Raw genomic sequence first — 19643 nt, forward strand, 5'->3', positions numbered from 1 at the left:
GTGTCGTTCCTGTATAAGTTGTGTCGTTCCTGTATAAGTTGTGTTGTTCCTGTATAAGTTGTGTCGTTCCTGTATAAGTTGTGTCGTTCCTGTATAAGTTGTGTTGTTCCTGTATAAGTTGTGTTGTTCCTGTATAAGTTGTGTTGTTCCTGTAGAAGTTGTCGTTCCTGTACAAGTTGTGTCGTTCCTGTACAAGTTGTGTCGTTCCTGTATCAGTTGTGTCGTTCCTGTATAAGTTGTGTTGTTCCTGTATAAGTTGTGTTGTTCCTGTATCAGTTGTGTTGTTCCTGTACAAGTTGTGTCGTTCCTGTATAAGTTGTGTTGTTCCTGTATAAGTTGTGTGGTTCCTGTATAAGTTGTGTCGTTCCTGTATAAGTTGTGTTGTTCCTGTATAAGTTGTGTTGTTCCTGTATAAGTTGTGTCGTTCCTGTAGAAGTTGTCGTTCCTGTACAAGTTGTGTCGTTCCTGTACAAGTTGTGTCGTTCCTGTATCAGTTGTGTCGTTCCTGTATAAGTTGTGTTGTTCCTGTATAAGTTGTGTGGTTCCTGTATAAGTTGTGTCGTTCCTGTATAAGTTGTGTTGTTCCTGTATAAGTTGTGTTGTTCCTGTATAAGTTGTGTCGTTCCTGTAGAAGTTGTCGTTCCTGTACAAGTTGTGTCGTTCCTGTACAAGTTGTGTCGTTCCTGTATCAGTTGTGTCGTTCCTGTATCAGTTGTGTCGTTCCTGTATCAGTTGTGTCGTTCCTGTATAAGTTGTGTTGTTCCTGTATAAGTTGTGTTGTTCCTGTATAAGTTGTGTTGTTCCTGTATAAGTTGTGTCGTTCCTGTATAAGTTGTGTCGTTCCTGTATAAGTTGTGTCGTTCCTGTATAAGTTGTGTCGTTCCTGTATAAGTTGTGTCGTTCCTGTATAAGTTGTGTCGTTCCTGTATAAGTTGTGTTGTTCCTGTATAAGTTGTGTTGTTCCTGTATAAGTTGTGTCGTTCCTGTAGAAGTTGTCGTTCCTGTACAAGTTGTGTCGTTCCTGTACAAGTTGTGTCGTTCCTGTATCAGTTGTGTCGTTCCTGTATAAGTTGTGTTGTTCCTGTATAAGTTGTGTGGTTCCTGTATAAGTTGTGTCGTTCCTGTATAAGTTGTGTTGTTCCTGTATAAGTTGTGTTGTTCCTGTATAAGTTGTGTCGTTCCTGTAGAAGTTGTCGTTCCTGTACAAGTTGTGTCGTTCCTGTACAAGTTGTGTCGTTCCTGTATCAGTTGTGTCGTTCCTGTATCAGTTGTGTCGTTCCTGTATCAGTTGTGTCGTTCCTGTATAAGTTGTGTTGTTCCTGTATAAGTTGTGTTGTTCCTGTATAAGTTGTGTTGTTCCTGTATAAGTTGTGTCGTTCCTGTATAAGTTGTGTCGTTCCTGTATAAGTTGTGTTGTTCCTGTATAAGTTGTGTCGTTCCTGTATAAGTTGTGTCGTTCCTGTATAAGTTGTGTTGTTCCTGTATAAGTTGTGTTGTTCCTGTATAAGTTGTGTTGTTCCTGTATAAGTTGTGTCGTTCCTGTATAAGTTGTGTCGTTCCTGTATAAGTTGTGTTGTTCCTGTATAAGTTGTGTTGTTCCTGTATAAGTTGTGTCGTTCCTGTATAAGTTGTGTTGTTCCTGTATAAGTTGTGTTGTTCCTGTATAAGTTGTGTCGTTCCTGTAGAAGTTGTCGTTCCTGTACAAGTTGTGTCGTTCCTGTACAAGTTGTGTTGTTCCTGTATCAGTTGTGTCGTTCCTGTATAAGTTGTGTTGTTCCTGTATAAGTTGTGTGGTTCCTGTATAAGTTGTGTCGTTCCTGTATAAGTTGTGTTGTTCCTGTATAAGTTGTGTTGTTCCTGTATAAGTTGTGTCGTTCCTGTAGAAGTTGTCGTTCCTGTACAAGTTGTGTCGTTCCTGTACAAGTTGTGTCGTTCCTGTATCAGTTGTGTCGTTCCTGTATCAGTTGTGTCGTTCCTGTATAAGTTGTGTTGTTCCTGTATAAGTTGTGTTGTTCCTGTATAAGTTGTGTTGTTCCTGTATAAGTTGTGTCGTTCCTGTATAAGTTGTGTTGTTCCTGTATAAGTTGTGTCGTTCCTGTATAAGTTGTGTTGTTCCTGTATAAGTTGTGTTGTTCCTGTATAAGTTGTGTCGTTCCTGTATAAGTTGTGTTGTTCCTGTATAAGTTGTGTTGTTCCTGTATAAGTTGTGTTGTTCCTGTATAAGTTGTGTCGTTCCTGTATAAGTTGTGTTGTTCCTGTATAAGTTGTGTCGTTCCTGTATAAGTTGTGTTGTTCCTGTATAAGTTGTGTTGTTCCTGTATAAGTTGTGTCGTTCCTGTATAAGTTGTGTTGTTCCTGTATAAGTTGTGTTGTTCCTGTATAAGTTGTGTCGTTCCTGTATAAGTTGTGTCGTTCCTGTATAAGTTGTGTTGTTCCTGTATAAGTTGTGTTGTTCCTGTATAAGTTGTGTTGCTCCTGTATAAGTTGTGTTGTTCCTGTATCAGTTGTGTTGTTCCTGTATAAGTTGTGTTGTTCCTGTATCAGTTGTGTCGTTCCTGTATAAGTTGTGTCGTTCCTGTATAAGTTGTGTCGTTCCTGTATAAGTTGTGTTGCTCCTGTATAAGTTGTGTTGTTCCTGTATCAGTTGTGTTGTTCCTGTATAAGTTGTGTTGTTCCTGTATCAGTTGTGTTGTTCCTGTATAAGTTGTGTTGTTCCTGTATAAGTTGTGTTGTTCCTGTATAAGTTGTGTTGTTCCTGTATAAGTTGTGTTGTTCCTGTATAAGTTGTGTCGTTCCTGTATAAGTTGTGTTGTTCCTGTATAAGTTGTGTTGCTCCTGTACATGTTGTGTTGTTCCTGTATAAGTTGTGTTGTTCCTGTATAAGTTGTGTTGTTCCTGTATAAGTTGTGTTGTTCCTGTATAAGTTGTGTTGTTCCACATGGAGCAGCTGGTAGTTAATCAGCCTCCAGGAGACCAACGCCTGTTTATGGAAGTCTGAGAACTGAATTGGTATTTTGTCTACTTTATTCTTACATTTCAGTAAAAAATGAATTCCTCCTAATTTTCTGAACACATAATTTTTATTGTATTCCACATTTTAACATTTTCTCTGATGAGGCGACATAACCAATTAATTCTGAACATATTATTCATAGTTTAAAACCCTCCATTTCCTCTCTGCTTACAGAGAATCTCTTTTTTAGATAATGGACTTTATTTCTCCGTATGAAATTAAAAAGCATTTTATCCAGTTCTTTACATGTTTACAGGTAAATCCACTGACAAAGACATGGATACAGACCCTGATATTCCTTCAGCTTTAGCTAATAAAACTCTACCGTAAATGGACAAATCTCACATTAACCACACGTTAAACCTTTTCTTTACTTGGCTGATGATGGAGCTGAATTTCAGATCAGATGGATTGGGTTGGTTGTTTACTGTCAGCCCAAGGTAAGTAACCGTGCTTCTGACAGGAATACCACAGACTTCTGGCAGGATACAAGTTTTCAGTGCAACAGCAGATTTTCCTAAATTCACAGTGAACCCAGATCCATCAGAGAATTCTCTAATACAATTTACTGCTTTACTTACTTCTGTTTGCGTCTTAATAAAAATGACAGTGTCGTCTGCCAGCTGTGATATTTTAAATTCTCTGTCAAAGTTTGTCATTTTAGCTTGTGTAGCCGACATCTGTGCTACCAGGATAAACAGGTATGGGTTTTATTCCTCTGTTAATACTGAATCTAGGGTAAATGGACTTGCTCTTATATAGCGCTTTTCTACTCATCAGAGTACTCAAAGCACTTTTACAACAATTTCCCCGTTCACCCAGACACACATATTCACACACTAATGTGCAGGTTGCTAATCAACCTGCAACATCAGTCAGTATACATTCACACACCAGTGAAGAGCACTGGAGGCAAGGAGGGTTAAGTGTCTTGCCCAAGGACACAACAGCACATGACTAGGCGAGAGCAGGAATCGAACCGCCGACCCTTCGATCATTGGACGACCCACTCTATCACCTGAGCCACAGCCGCCCCTAGGGGAGGTTCCATGTTGTAGTTTTACTGAACTATTACATCTCTTCTATAAAGTTCCAATGATATCAATAAACTGTTCTCCAGATCCAAAGGTACTGAGTGTTTTTACGATGAATTGGTGGTTTACTGTCTCAAATGCTTTGTAAAAGTCAACAAACAAGACAAGACTGTCCTCGTTTATGTATTCATTGTAATCTATTAGGTCCAATATTAGTCGTACATTATTAATTATACTTCTACCCGTCACAAACCCGGATTGTTCCTCATCAATAATTTCTCCCAATCCCACCTTCAGTCTCTGAGCAAAGATGGAGGCAAATATTTTAGCATCGTTGTTTAATAAGGTCATTGGCCTCCAGTTTTCTAGATTCACTTCATATCTGTGACCACCTGCACAGTTCAGCTTCATCGTATGCAGGACAAGAAGCTGTTTATCAGGAGAGCCTCTGTGTACTCAGAGTACTGCAATACTCCTCCAAACGCCAGCTTACAGCCACATACTGGAAGTTTTTAGGGATTGTACTGATACTTTATTCTGTCTAAAGTAAGTGTAGTGTAAGAGGTTTATTCCTCCAAAATACTACTTTATGTCCAAATGCTTTTACATTTTAGGGTTTATTCCTCCAAAATACTTCATTCTGTCTAAAATATTTATCGTTTGTAGAGTTTATTCCAAAGGCAATGTTTCATTCTGTCTGGCACAGTTTTATTTTCTAAGTTTTATTTACATAAATACTATTTTCTGTATAAAATACTTGAAGTTTTTAGGTTTATTCTTCCAAAATACTACTTTATGTCCAAATCATTTTTGTTTTCAAGGTTGATTCAAGCCGAAATACTTCATTCTGTCTGAAATCATTTAATTTTACAGGTTTATTCCTCCAAAATACTACTTTATGTCCAGATACTCTGAGCTTTAAATGTTTGTTCCTCCTAAAATACTTCATTCTGTCTAGAATAATTTTAATGTACTAGGTTTATTCATTCAAAGTACTACTATATGTCCAAATAATTTAATTTTTTAGGGTTTATTCCGCACGAAATACTTCATTATGTCTAAAGTAATTGTAGTTTTTAAGGTTTCTTCCTCCAAAATACTATTTTCTGTATAAAATAATTTTAGTTTTTTAGATTTTTTCCATTAAATTGTTACTTTGTGTCCAGATATTTGCAGTATTTGGTTTATTCCACCTGGAATACTTCTTCAGATCTCTGATGTGGAGTTTATTTACAGTTTATTGTGTTTTACAGTCAGGTACAGCAGAATTTATAAGTTTATTGTTGGATTTTACTCTCCAATGTGTATTTTTTTAGTTCTCTGCTGCAGCCAGCAGGAGGCGCCATCTACTGCCTCATCACCACAGACCATAATAACCGCCTGTCTGTTGGAGTTTATATTAAACATGAGAAACTGAAAACAAAAAATCCCATAAAGGTGTATAAATATGTATGTACACACACACATATATGTGTAAAGATGGGAGTGTCCCATGTTAGCGACCTTGAACAGCTGAACATGAACCAGTCTGATGACCACCGATCACTTCTTTCTGGACACTTTGTGCTGTCCTCTCACTGTGACTTATTGTCTTATGTATGACTGTTGTGTCTGTTTCTTTTTACCTGCCTGTGGTCTGTGGATGTAAATCAGCATTGTTGCTATAATCTACTGCTGTATAGACAGACGTTCATTAATGTGTCTCTACCAAATAAATCAGTAACTCCATGTCTGTGGATGTTTTCAGGTTGGATTGTGTCTTCAGTGTTTCCTCTGCAGAGCTCAGAGCATTTTCCTGCTCTGACTGCCTCATTCATAAACACTATTAAAGCTGAATAATGAGCGTTTTCAGGGGAAGCTCTTTGTTTAAAAGGCGCCACATTAATAAATTCATGTTCAGGATTATTCTGGACGTCAGCAGGAAATCAGTTTTCATTTTTCAGTCCCACTGAACTAAAAGCTCCACGTCTGACCTGAATATGAGGAGAAGTTCAGAGAAACAAAGCTGACAGGGTCTGCTCACGACTGTTTGGTGTTTCTGTGGAAATATTGTGGACTTACTGTGTCTTTGTGTTGTTTTTCTGTTTATTTTGTGTTGTTTCATCCAGTAGGTAGAGCCATGGTGTTATCTGAGGAGGTAACATCAGAATAAATGTGTGTAAACATCAGATTGTGTCTGAGCTCCTCTGAGCCTCTGAAGGTCCTGGTATCGATCATCACTGATCCTCGTTAGCCTCGTTATCCTCGTTAGCCTCGTTAGTCCGTCCTGCTCCTGCTGCATTCCCACACTCTTCATCCTCCTCTTCCTCCTTTCTTCACTGACTCAGCCTGTAAACCTGAATCATCGTCACACAATCCTTGTCTGTCTCTGTCCACATTTGATGTCTTTTTGTGATAATTAGGGTCCGAGCACCAACGGAGGGTTTCTTTTCTTCTTTTTCACTCTTTTCCCGTCTTTTCAAACTCCACTTTGGCGGCCTAAACATCCCCCATGCACATCAGGACTGGCGAAAAATTGGATATTTTATGGGAATTGCGCGCATGTGGCAAAATGGCTCCATAGCGCCCCCTGTAAAATTTAAAAAGTGGTCATCAGGCCAACTGTCACGACATTTCAACTACAGCTACAATGTTTGGGGGGCATATGCAGCACATCAGGACACACGAAAAAGTCAATCATGGCCACACCCTAAACCCAACAGGAAGTCGGCCATCTTGAATTCGCTGTAAATTTTTTCTGATTAAAAACTCATTGGGGGTAAATCTGAGAGACCTGAAATTTGGCCAGTATGTGCAACAGTCCTTCCTGATGAAAAGTGGTGAAATGCTCCACAAAAGTCAAAGGGCGTGGTCATGGCGACTCCCAAAAATATTGATCCTTCGCCATCAAACAGGAAGTGCTGTCTAACTCGCCTCAACATGCTTCAATCTGCCTGAAACTTTACATGTATGATCAGAGTCCAACCCTCATCACATCCACAGGTTGGCATACACCCTCAGTCACAGCGCCACCGGGTGGACATGAGTGGATTTGCCGACCAGTAAGGATGCGAGGACCCGTCCATCGCTGCTTGCAGCTTTAATTTTGTGTCATTTTGTGTCTCTTTGAGGTCATTTTGTGTCTTTTTGTGTTAATATTTCTGTTTTTGAAGTCATGTTGTGTCTTTTTGTCATTAATTTGTACTTTTTGTGGTTATTTTGTGTCTTTTTGTGTTAATTTATTTCTTGTTGAGGTCATTTTTTGTCTTTTTGTGTTAATGTTTTCTCTTTTTGTGGTCATTTTGTGTCTCTTTGTGGTCTTTTTGTCTCTTTGTGGTTGTTTTGTGTCTTTTTGTCATCAGTTTGCTCTTTTTGAGGTCATATTTTATGTTTTAATGATCCTTTTGTGATGACTTCTGTAAACATGTGTTAGCATCTGTCAGCATATGTTAGCATGTGCTAGAACTTGTAAACATGTGTTAGCATGTGTTAGCTGCTGTCAGCATGTGTTAGGGACAGAGGAGTGATTAAATCCATTAAGGGTTTTGTTGCTTCGGCAGCAGGTTTCAGGTAAACAGCAGAAAAACAGCAGATCTGAATAATGAATGCAGGAAAAGCTCAGCCAGCGGAAAGAGTTTCCTCTCTGCTGGATGGATTTAGAGAAAATCACTTAAATGTTTCAAAGAAATGCTTGCAACCAGGTCATAAACACTGAAAAAAACGGCTAAAAACCAGCAAAAGACGTCGAGTTAAGTCACTGAAAGACAGCAAATGTTAAAAAAGAACAAACGACAGAACAATCAAAGAACTCTGGCGATGTTTTGTTGTAATTGTGTGACTTTGTCAGTAAATTTTTCTCCTTTTCTGATCTTTTTGTATCTTTTGTGTCTTTTTTTGTGTATTGAAAATGAGAATTAGTTCTCATCTAACTTCCCTGGTAAAATAAAAGTTAAATGAAAACAGATTCAGTAAGAGTGTATGCAGGACGGTCAGAAAAGTGTTCCTGGCTCTGAAATGACTTTTACTCGTCATTGTGGTTTTCCTGGACACAAACCTGTCAGAGCATCAAGGAGGATCCACAGGATTGCAGGTGAATGATGTAGAGATCTGTTAAATTCATTTTAAATCATATTCTGTTCATGACATTGTGCTGCAGCCTCAGACTGGGATCAGTCATTTTAATTTCTTTTAGGATTTCCCAGTGTGATTGGCTGCATAGATGCACACACATCCCCATCACAGCTCCCTCACATCATGAACAGGAAGTCCATTCACAGCATAAATGTGCAGGTAGGCTACAGGTAGACTGACTACTGTTTCTAAATGTTAAAGACTGCATCATAGTTCAACATCTGTCATTCTCTGCACTGTCCAGATCATGTGTGATGCTGCATACATCATTTCTAATGTGGAGGCCACGTGGTCTGGGTCTGTTCATGACTCCAGGATTTATGGAGAGTCTAACCTGAGCAACAGACTGCAGCGTGGTCAGCAGCATAAAGATTTTCACAATAGAATTCTCTTGTCTCCCTCCTTTAATATGCTCTGATGTATCCTCTATACATTACAGGAGAGTTTGATGGCCTTCTGCTGGGTGACAGGGGTTACCATGCCAACCCAGGCTGATGACCTCATGTCCTGACCCTGAACCAGGCCCCCAACAGAACTTCAACCGGACTCACTGCAGGACCAGAGCCCGGGTGGAGATGACCATAGGCCTGCTGAAAGCCCGTTTCCAGAGTCTACGTCTCCTCAGGGTGACCCCTGAGAGGGCCTGTGATATTACTGTGGCATGTGTTGTTCTTCATAATATTACCACTATTAGAGGAGAGCAACACCCTGCCCTACAAACTGAAGACCCAGATGATGAGCCCATCCACCTGCAGCTATCCAGGACAGCAGAGCAGTCAGAGACACCGTATGCAAGAATCACTTTAGAGTTTAAGTCTCCATCATCACCACCACAGCAAATAAAGACATGATACACATTTCATTTGCTCTTCTTTATTTCCTACAAATAAAAGAGATAGTTCAGTTCATGTTCCAGTAGTTAACATAATTCACCTGTGACCATCACCACCTCTAACTTGTGCTCCAGTATTTCAATTTCCAGATCTGCCCTCCTAATCTGTTTTTTGGATTCTTCTCAGCAAATGCAGTTTGTAAATCTGTTTTACTGATAACTGGGAATACATAGAGGACATTCAATGATACAGTTGCACATGAATTCCACAGAATGAAGCTCTGGTGTTTCCTGAACATCCATCTCACTGTGTCAGTCTGTGCAGTGGAAGCTGAGGAACCATCCTGCTGCTGTCCAGCCATGCTCTGTTAAAAGGTTGAGAATGTGCAATACTTCAGTGTAGGCTAAATGTCACACTCTATATTCCACCCAAAGTCTGAATGAGAAGAGAACTATCAGTAACATACCTCTGTATGCCTTTCTGGATCCCCCTCTGTAAAGGCAGCAGACACAGTTTCATCCTCTTCATCCTAGATCAGTGACATGTTTCAGTAAACTTAAACTACCATTTGGACAAATCTTTGGAGTGTTGACTACTTACAGTTACAAGGTCTGTTGTGGTGTGAAGGGGCCAAAAGAGAACTAAATATTTGTATGAATATGCTTTAAAAATACGTATGTGTATTAGTTAACCACGCCCAATGGGTATGTTGGCGGGGTTATTGCATTCAGTGCGGTATCTGGCTGGGTAAGTATGTAAGTATGTATGTGGCTATGTCCGGTCCGATATCTCTGCAACCGCTGAAGTCAGCAAGAAGATCCCCGGTTCAAATCCCGGCCTGGGATCTTTCTGCATGGAGTTTGCATGTTCTCCCTGTGCATGCGTGGGTTTTCTCCGGGTACTCCGGCTTCCTCCCACAGTCCAAAAACATGCTGAGGTTAATTGGTTACTCTAAATTGTCCGTAGGTGTGAATGTGAGTGTGATTGTCTGTCTGTATATGTAGCCCTGTGACAGACTGGTGACCTGTCCAGGGTGTCCCCTGCCTTCACCAGAGTCAGCTGGGATAGACTCCAGCACCCCCCATGACCCTAGTGAGGATAAAGCGGTGTATAGAGGATGGATGGACACACGTCTTCAGATCCATTGATGCTGTCTTTTCAGAGGTGTGGTGCACGCGCTTAACTCCCAGTGAAACTACTCCAAGTTCATTAAACCAACTCAAACCAGCCGCTGTGGAACCGAAAACTCAGAGTTTCTGTCTCAGAATAGATCAACTCAGAGTTCAGGATTAAACTCAGTTTGTTAAACCTGCTTCATGAAACAGACCCCTGGTGTTCTCCACAACAGATGACAAAGCAGAGAAGAAACATGGAGAACCTTTAGAGAACCTTCCAAGGAACAGGGCTATGAGGAACCAGAGAACCTGTAGAGAACCTCTGATTAACCTGTAGAGAACCTCTGGAGAACCTGTAGAGAACCTCTGACTAACCTGTAGAGAACCTGTAGAGAACCTCTGACTAACCTGCAGAGAACCTCTGGAGAACCTGTAGAGAACCTCTGACTAACCTGTAGAGAACCTGTAGAGAACCTCTGACTAACCTGTAGAGAACCTGTAGAGAACCTCTGACTAACCTGTAGAGAACCTCTGACTAACCTGTAGAGAACCTCTGGAGAACCTGTAGAGAACCTCTGACTAACCTGTAGAGAACCTCTGACTAACCTGTAGAGAACCTCTGATTAACCTGTAGAGAACCTCTGACTAACCTGTAGAGAACCTCTGACTAACCTGTAGAGAACCTCTGGAGAACCTGTAGAGAACCTCTGATTAACCTGTAGAGAACCTCTGACTAACCTGTAGAGAACCTCTGGAGAACCTGTAGAGAACCTCTGACTAACCTGTAGAGAACCTCTGACTAACCTGTAGAGAACCTGTAGAGAACCTCTGATTAACCTGTAGAGAACCTCTGACTAACCTGTAGAGAACCTCTGGAGAACCTGTAGAGAACCTCTGGAGAACCTGTAGAGAACCTCTGACTAACCTGTAGAGAACCTCTGACTAACCTGTAGAGAACCTCTGGAGAACCTGTAGAGAACCTCTGACTAACCTGTAGAGAACCTGTAGAGAACCTCTGACTAACCTGTAGAGAACCTCTGACTAACCTGTAGAGAACCTGTAGAGAACCTCTGATTAACCTGTAGAGAACCTCTGACTAACCTGTAGAGAACCTCTGACTAACCTGTAGAGAACCTCTGACTAACCTGTAGAGAACCTCTGATTAACCTGTAGAGAACCTCTGACTAACCTGTAGAGAACCTGTAGAGAACCTCTGACTAACCTGTAGAGAACCTCTGACTAACCTGTAGAGAACCTGTAGAGAACCTCTGACTAACCTGTAGAGAACCTCTGACTAACCTGTAGAGAACCTGTAGAGAACCTCTGACTAACCTGTAGAGAACCCGGTTCCTCCTACTTAAACTCCTCGTGTCTGCTGTTTGCTGCTCTGAGGCGGAAGGAGGCGGAGCGGACCGACAGACCGATCCGTCACTCCGCTCACTGCTCCGCCGCTCACACCCACCCGGACCCACACTCAGACCCATACCCGGACCCACGACACCCGGACCGACACCCGGATCGACCCCCGGACCATGAAGCCCGGAGGAGGAGGAGGCTCCGCGGCGCTGCTGCTGCTGCTGCTCGGCGGCTGCTGCTGCTCCAGCCCCGGGAGGAGAGGTAGGATCGCCGGCCTCAGGACTCCGGAGCGGCTCGGTCCGGTTCCGCTGCTTCACCGGCTCAGAAACCTGAACCGGGTCTGAACCGGACCGAGTTCAGCTGAGAGCAGCTGATGTTGAGCAGATTTACAGTCCAGAGGAAAGAGTTCTGAGCAGCTAGTGAGAACATGAAAAGAACCTTTAAAACATTTCAGATTCAGCGTTTACTGGAGACAGAAAACCTGAGAATGAAATGAAATTAAATCCAGATTTCCAGCTTCAGCAGGAGTTTTAGTTCAGATTTAAACTTTCCACGGATTAAATCTAGAAACGTTCTGGTTTAAAATCTTCTCTGAAATGATCAGAAAACGTTTTTGTGTTTTCACTGAGCAGCTGTTTAACAAAGTTCTAATACTGTACAGATTATTATTATTATTATTATTATTATTATTATGGTCTGCAGAGCTTACAGTCAAACATCCTTTGACAGATTCAATCATTTTAAATCCATTTTATTTTTCCTTTTATTTATTTTCAGGACTTCTGTTATTATGCTGCTGTTGTTTTTATTTTACTGTACATTATTTTTCTTCTGACCAATTCCGTCTGAATTCACAGATTGGGGGGGGGGGGGGGGGGGGGGAGCACCATTTTCAATTTGGCTTTGGAAGATATTGGTGGGAGATCATGAAAAAAAAAACCCTTTATGTGCAAAATTACAGGCTTCTACTCCCAGTAGTTTTTGAGTTATGGCATTTTCAAATTTTAATAATTCAGGCCAAAATGCCCCCCCCCCCAATCCTCGCCTGGAATTTTTAGGTTTTAAAATGCTTATATCTGCTCCTGGGTATCACAGAGACTTGAATTAAAAAGTCATAAATAATAAAATAATAGATTGAGGGTAGAATTGAGCATGATGCAGTGATGGCTAGAAGTTTGGACTTTGCATGGCTACAGTAAGAGGATAGATGAGTTTCTGTGCAAATTAGCAGATCTCTACCACCTGTGCTACACTGACTTCAGGATCCTTGAAAATTAGGCACTTTTCATGGGGGGCAATGTTCAGCAGTCCATATCTCTAAATAATGAGCCTAGAGGGCTCCCCCTGTATAAGTTATAAGCCAGTCTGGTCTAGAGCAAAACTAAATGGTGTTAAGACATTAATCTGTGAGATTTCTGGTATTTTTAACACCCTTAACCCTACTCATGAGTGGTTTTTACAAATAATTTATACATTTTGGGCAAGCCCCCCCCCCCCTGCTCTGTAGAGACTTCTGAGTGTGTGTGTTGTTTCTAGGACATCACCAACATGTAGAGAACTTGGAGAAAAAATCAAGTCTTTCAAGTCTTTTGGATGTGGTTAAAACTTCTTTGCTGATGTTGCAGACCTGAAGCTTTCCTGAGCAGGTGGAGACGCTGCTGTCCTTTTCTGTAGACAGTGTCCACATGTTGTCCAAAGGACAGGCAGGTGTCAGTGTCTGTCCCAGGATGTTTTTAGCTTTCCACCTGGTCCACAGACAGACCGTAGATCTTCAGGTCTGGGACGTACAGCTCTGTTCATGCGTTTCCACAGGATGGACGTCAGCACCAGCGGTCTGTAGTCCTTCAGCTCTCTGCTTTGGTGCTGTTGGGGGAATGATGGTTGATTCTTCACTGCTTTGGAATGATGCCTCAAGAGGTCCTAGAATGACCTGGTGACCCCTCCAGCTAGCTGGATGGGACAGTCCTTCAACAGTCTGAGGCTCTGTTGGGTTTAGTCTGCGGGGTACCAGGTGTTCACTGAGGGTCCAGATGATCGCTGACATCTCATTGGTTGTGTCACATTTTGTGCGTTTTGCATTGTTTTGTCGTTGCTTTACGTCTCATTTTGGTAGCTTTATGTCTTGTTGTTTTTCTTTGCATCGTATTTTGGTCCTTTAGCGTTTCTTTCGGGACCGTTCTCTTGCTGTGGGCCGCCTTGTTCTGGTCTTCAGACGTCAGCCTGATAAACGGTGTTGTTCGGTGTGATGAAGGCAGAAAGAGTCCCACAGGGAGCAGTAACCTCGGCGAGCAGACGGAGGAGGATTGGAGTGTCTGGGTGGAGCAGCTGATCAACGCTTTGTTCAGTCTGAATCCACCTGAGAGCAGCAGACGTTCTGGAGCTGTCCTGTTGTCAAAAGGACTGAAACTGGTCCAAAATCATACAAAATAAATGTCCAGTCTTTTAACATGTGAAATGTGACAAAAAATGTCTCAGAATCTGTTTAAAATGACGTTAAAACGTGTCCAGAATGTTTTAAAAATGGCCCAAAAAACATCACCAAAATGACTTAGCACTTGGTCACAAAAATGACAGAAACCTGTGTAAAATGTTAGAATTTGTCCTGAGACTGAAACATGTCCCAAATGTCAATAAATGGTCCAAAGTGACAAAAACATCAAAACTACTCAGAACTTGTCCAAAATGACAACATAATAAACCCCGTGTAGAATGACATTAAAACTTCTCTAAAATGACTCAAACATGGTCACCTAAAGGACAGTGAGGACAGAAAGCCGTCTTTTGTGTCTCTCTGGTCATTTTCTGTCTTTCTGGGGTTGTCTTGTGTGTCTTTGTGCTTGTTTTGCGTGTTGCTCTGTTGATACAGTTCTGACCTGTGTGTGTGTTACTGTGTGTGTGTAGCAGGTTGTGTTTTCAATCCAAAGCTGGAGCAAACAGATTGTTGTGACTGCAGAGATGTGAGACTCAAGGCTGTCTGTGTGTGTCTTTGGAAGCACTAAAGTCTTGGGGTAACCGTGGCAACGCTGTTAGCAGACTGAGCCGACCCACACTGTCTGACTGAGACAACAACAGTCCGGCTGCTTCACAACAAAAACACAAAACTGGAGACGGACCCACAAACTGCTGCCGGTTCACACTGGGCATGTGCAGAACATCCAACGTGATTGGTTGTTAATCAGAGGATGACATCAAACTGGTGTCTGTTTGTGGTTGTTTTGTGTCTCTATGTGGTGGTTTTGTGTCTCTTTGTGGTTGTTTTGTGTCTCTTTGTGGTTGTTTTGTGTCTCTGTGTGGTGGTTTTGTGTCTCTTTGTGGTTGTTTTGTGTCTCTTTGTGGTGGTTTTGTGTCTCTTTGTGGTGGTTTTGTGTCTCTTTGTGGTTGTTTTGTGTGTCTTTGTGGTTGTTTTGTGTCTCTTTGTGGTGGTTTTGTGTCTCTTTGTGGTTGTTTTGTGTGTCTTTGTGGTTGTTTTGTGTCTCTATGTGGTTGTTTTGTGTCTCTTTGTGGTGGTTTTGTGTCTCTATGTGGTTGTTTTGTGTGTCTTTGTGGTTGTTTTGTGTCTCTATGTGGTTGTTTTGTGTCTCTTTGTGGTGGTTTTGTGTCTCTATGTGGTTGTTTTGTGTCTCTTTGTGGTTGTTTTGTGTCTCTTTGTGGTTGTTTTGTGTCTCTATGTGGTTGTTTTGTGTCTCTTTGTGATTGTTTTGTGTCTCTATGTGGTTGTTTTGTGTCTCTATGTGATTGTTTTGTGTGTCTTTGTGGTTGTTTTGTGTCTCTATGTGGTTGTTTTGTGTCTCTATGTGGTTGTTTTGTGTCTCTATGTGGTTGTTTTGTGTGTCTTTGTGGTTGTTTTGTGTCTCTTTGTGGTTGTTTTGTGTGTCTTTGTGGTTGTTTTGTGTCTCTTTGTGGTGGTTTTGTGTCTCTTTGTGGTTGTTTTGTGTCTCTGTGTGGTGGTTTTGTGTCTCTTTGTGGTTGTTTTGTGTCTCTATGTGGTTGTTTTGTGTCTCTTTGTGGTTGTTTTGTGTGTCTTTGTGGTTGTTTTGTGTGTCTTTGTGGTTGTTTTGTGTCTCTTTGTGGTTGTTTTGTGTCTCTATGTGGTTGTTTTGTGTCTCTTTGTGGTTGTTTTGTGTCTCTTTGTGGTTGTTTTGTGTCTCTATGTGGTTGTTTTGTGTGTCTTTGTGGTTGTTTTGTGTCTCTTTGTGATTGTTTTGTGTCTCTATGTGGTTGTTTTGTGTCTCTATGTGATTGTTTTGTGTGTCTTTGTGGTTGTTTTGTGTCTCTATGTGGTTGTTTTGTGTCTCTTTGTGGTTGTTTTGTGTCTCTATGTGGTTGTTTTGTGTGTCTTTGTGGTTGTTTTGTGTCTCTTTGTGGTTGTTTTGTGTGTCTTTGTGGTTGTTTTGTGTCTCTTTGTGGTTGTTTTGTGTGTCTTTGTGGTTGTTTTGTGTCTCTTTGTGGTTGTTTTGTGTCTCTTTGTGGTGGTTTTGTGTGTCTTTGTGGTTGTTTTGTGTCTCTTTGTGGTTGTTTTGTGTCTCTATGTGGTTGTTTTGTGTGTCTTTGTGGTTGTTTTGTGTCTCTATGTGGTTGTTTTGTGTCTCTTTGTGGTTGGTTTGTGTCTCTATGTGGTTGTTTTGTGTCTCTTTGTGGTTGTTTTGTGTCTCTATGTGGTTGTTTTGTGTCTCTATGTGGTTGGTTTGTGTCTCTATGTGGTTGTTTTGTGTCTCTTTGTGGTTGTTTTGTGTCTCTTTGTGGTTGTTTTGTGTGTCTTTGTGGTTGTTTTGTGTCTCTATGTGGTTGTTTTGTGTCTCTATGTGGTTGTTTTGTGTCTCTTTGTGGTTGTTTTGTGTCTCTTTGTGGTTGTTTTGTGTCTCTTTGTGATTGTTTTGTGTCTCTATGTGGTTGTTTTGTGTCTCTATGTGATTGTTTTGTGTGTCTTTGTGGTTGTTTTGTGTCTCTATGTGGTTGTTTTGTGTCTCTTTGTGGTTGTTTTGTGTCTCTTTGTGGTTGTTTGTGTCTCTATGTGGTTGTTTTGTGTGTCTCTTTGTGGTTGTTTTGTGTCTCTATGTGGTGGTTTTGTGTCTCTATGTGGTTGTTTTGTGTCTCTTTGTGATTGTTTTGTGTGTCTTTGTGGTTGTTTTGTGTGTCTTTGTGGTTGTTTGTGTCTCTTTGTGGTTGTTTTGTGTCTCTATGTGGTTGTTTTGTGTCTCTATGTGGTTGTTTTGTGTCTCTATGTGGTTGTTTTGTGTCTCTATGTGGTTGTTTTGTGTGTCTTTGTGGTTGTTTTGTGTCTCTTTGTGGTTGTTTTGTGTCTCTTTGTGGTTGTTTTGTGTGTCTTTGTGGTTGTTTTGTGTCTCTTTGTGATTGTTTTGTGTCTCTTTGTGGTTGTTTTGTGTCTCTTTGTGGTTGTTTTGTGTCTCTTTGTGGTTGTTTTGTGTCTCTATGTGGTTGTTTTGTGTCTCTTTGTGGTTGTTTTGTGTCTCTTTGTGGTGGTTTTGTGTCTCTATGTGGCTGTTTTGTGTCTCTTTGTGGTTGTTTTGTGTCTCTTTGTGGTGGTTTTGTGTCTCTTTGTGGTTGTTTTGTGTCTCTTTGTGGTTGTTTTGTGTCTCTTTGTGGTTGTTTTGTGTCTCTATGTGGTTGTTTTGTGTCTCTTTGTGGTTGTTTTGTGTCTCTTTGTGGTTGTTTTGTGTCTCTTTGTGGTGGTTTTGTGTCTCTATGTGGCTGTTTTGTGTCTCTTTGTGGTTGTTTTGTGTGTCTTTGTGGTTGTTTTGTGTCTCTTTGTGGTGGTTTTGTGTGTCTTTGTGGTGGTTTTGTTGGTCAGACTCACCTGTCCAGTTTCCAGCTGTGGTTCTGGACCAGTTCTTGTGGTTCCTCAGTGAGAACTTTAACAGGTGGAATGTGAGGAATGTCAGAACGTGTCGTTGGGATTAAACCTGCAGCTCTGCAGCATGTAAACCCTTAGTTTAGAAAACAGCCTCGACCCTCCAGGAGTCCGTCATTTAGTCACTCTGGTCACATTTCTGCTCATTGTGGTCGTTTTGTGTCTGTTTGTGGTGGTTTTGTGTCTCTTTGTGGTTGTTTTGTGTGTCTTTGTGGTTGTTTTGTGTCTCTATGTGGTGGTTTTGTGTCTCTATGTGGTTGTTTTGTGTCTCTATGTGGTTGTTTTGTGTCTCATTGTGGTTGTTTTGTGTCTCTTTGTGGTTGTTTTGTGTCTCTATGTGGTGGTTTTGTGTCTCTATGTGGTTGTTTTGTGTCTCATTGTGGTTGTTTTGTGTCTTTTTGTGGTTGTTTGTGTCTCTCTGTGGTTGTTTTGTGTCTCTATGTGGTGGTTTTGTGTCTCTATGTGGTTGTTTTGTGTCTCATTGTGGTTGTTTTGTGTCTCATTGTGGTTGTTTTGTGTCTCTTTGTGGTTGTTTTGTGTCTCTATGTGGTCGTTTTGTGTCTCATTGTGGTTGTTTTGTGTCTCTTTGTGGTTGTTTTGTGTCTCTATGTGGTGGTTTTGTGTCTCTATGTGGTTGTTTTGTGTCTCATTGTGGTTGTTTTGTGTCTTTTTGTGGTTGTTTTGTGTCTCTCTGTGGTTGTTTTGTGTCTCTATGTGGTGGTTTTGTGTCTCTATGTGGTTGTTTTGTGTCTCATTGTGGTTGTTTTGTGTCTCATTGTGGTTGTTTTGTGTGTCTTTGTGGTTGTTTTGTGTGTCTTTGTGGTTGTTTTGTGTGTCTTTGTGGTTGTTTTGTGTCTCTATGTGGTTGTTTTGTGTCTCTTTGTGGTTGTTTTGTGTCTCTTTGTGGTTGTTTTGTGTCTCTTTGTGGTGGTTTTGTGTCTCTTTGTGGTGGTTTTGTGTCAGTTTCTGTTGGTATTGTGTTACTTTGTGTCTTCTTGTGGTCGGTCTGCGTGTGTTCAGACGTCAGACTGAGGTTGTGTGCAGCTGCAGTGGAACAGGGAGAACCAGTTCATTCTTTCTGGAATTTTCCTTCAACAGCAACAGAGTGAGAAAGAAGCAGTGACAAGAACAGTCTAGTCTGAACACAACGCTGCTGCAGGCTCACAGACACACACACACACACACACACACACACACACACACACACACACACACACACACACACACACACACACACACACACACACTCAGGGTCCAGGTGTAGTGCTGGTTTTTCTCTATCCAGATGTGTGACAAACGTCGGGTTGTTGACCTGCGGTGAATAAGTTGTGTTGCTGTGATGACACACACACACGTCGTTTCCACGGAGACACAGTTCAGGTCAGCTCGTCTAATCAGATTTAACCAGCTGAGCTCTGACCCGCTGAGTCCAACACGAAGAACCGTTCTCAGCTGGTCGACACATTCCTGCAGAGTGTGTGTGTGTGTGTGTGTGTCTGTGTGTGTCTCTGTGTGTGTGAGACAGACAAGGCCACTGTGTTCCTGTTGTGGCGTTCTGCAGAACATTATGTCTGTGTGTCTGAGTTTGCAGTAAAAAAAACGAAAACAAAGCAGACAGTTTGACCTGACGTTCACCAGTCAGTGAACGCATCACAGTTTACATGTATTTTATTGGTTGATAAAGTCAGTGAATGCATCACAGTTTACATGTATTTTATTGGTTGATAAAGTCAGTGAACGCATCACAGTTTACATGTATTTTATTGGTTGATAAAGTCAGTGAATGCATCACAGTTTACATGTATTTTATTGGTTGATAAAGTCAGTGAATGCATCACAGTTTACATGTATTTTATTGGTTGATAAAGTCAGTGAATGCATCACAGTTTACATGTATTTTATTGGTTGATAAAGTCAGTGAATGCATCACAGTTTACATGTATTTTATTGGTTGATAAAGTCAGTGAATGCATCACAGTTTACATTTATTTTATTGGTTGATGAAGTCAGTGAATGCATCACAGTTTACATTTATTTTATTGGTTGATGAAGTCAGTGAACGCATCACATGGTGACCTCTCGTTGATTTTTTTGTTGTTTCTTTCTGATCGTTTTCCTGCTGCTGTTTAAAGATCAATCAAAACATTTTACTGCAGATTAAAATCTGAGCTGCTGTTCAGCAGAGCGGAACAATCCGGAGCTCTCATTGATTTATTTGCATGAAAATCATAATTTCATGTGTGTAGGAGCTGCAGGCAAGGTGACGGCAGGTCAAACGTCTGTCCATCGATCTCCACTTCAACACGAGCTTTT

The 19643-nt window shown here is 41.2% G+C and overlaps 2 protein-coding genes across 53 annotated transcripts in view; one reads left to right on the top strand and one right to left on the bottom strand.

Annotated features, from left to right (window-relative positions):
* Positions 1-9983: 9983 nt before the first annotated feature.
* LOC127531393 (uncharacterized) lies at positions 9984-11589 on the bottom strand. Of its 50 annotated transcripts, none has more exons than XM_051940625.1 (5): positions 11361-11589; positions 11031-11074; positions 10844-10920; positions 10690-10733; positions 9984-10491 (listed from the first exon to the last, which is right to left on the bottom strand). In XM_051940625.1, exons 1-5 carry the CDS (start codon positions 11587-11589, stop codon positions 10286-10288), a joined length of 600 nt encoding a protein of 199 aa, XP_051796585.1. In that variant the 3' UTR covers positions 9984-10285. The 50 variants fall into 50 exon arrangements, 2 of the variants coding, with proteins under 2 accessions (XP_051796585.1, XP_051796586.1); XM_051940626.1 differs by lacking the exon at positions 10690-10733 and adding an exon at positions 10756-10799 and having other exon boundaries at positions 9984-10447; XR_007938485.1 differs by lacking the exons at positions 10690-10733; positions 10844-10920 and having other exon boundaries at positions 9984-10436; positions 10481-10513; positions 10987-11074; positions 11108-11475.
* The window catches only part of LOC110970701 (melanoma receptor tyrosine-protein kinase-like), a 53424-nt gene continuing 45279 nt past the window's right edge, over positions 11499-19643 (top strand). For 2 of the 3 annotated variants that reach the window (XM_051940614.1, XM_051940615.1), the window contains exon 1: positions 11502-11722. In XM_051940614.1, the coding sequence (XP_051796574.1) occupies positions 11638-11722 (85 nt within the window). In that variant the 5' untranslated portion in view covers positions 11502-11637. Of the gene's footprint in view, positions 11723-19643 lie in introns of all 3 variants that reach the window. The other variant, XR_007938450.1, reaches the window with a different exon arrangement.

This window comes from Acanthochromis polyacanthus, chromosome 20 (assembly GCF_021347895.1).
Source record: "Acanthochromis polyacanthus isolate Apoly-LR-REF ecotype Palm Island chromosome 20, KAUST_Apoly_ChrSc, whole genome shotgun sequence".
NCBI classification, from domain to species: domain Eukaryota; kingdom Metazoa; phylum Chordata; class Actinopteri; family Pomacentridae; genus Acanthochromis; species Acanthochromis polyacanthus.

Coding starts and splice junctions, on each gene's coding strand:
- LOC127531393 (XM_051940625.1), bottom strand. CDS start 11,589: ATGGGTCTGAGTGTGGGTCCGGGTGGGTGTGAGCGGCGGAGCAGTGAG. Junction 10,921..11,030: donor TAGTCAGAGGTTCTCTACAG/GTTAGTCAGAGG, acceptor GGTTCTCTACAG/GTTCTCTACAGGTTAGTCAG. Junction 10,492..10,689: donor TAGTCAGAGGTTCTCTACAG/GTTAGTCAGAGG, acceptor GGTTCTCTACAG/GTTCTCTACAGGTTAGTCAG.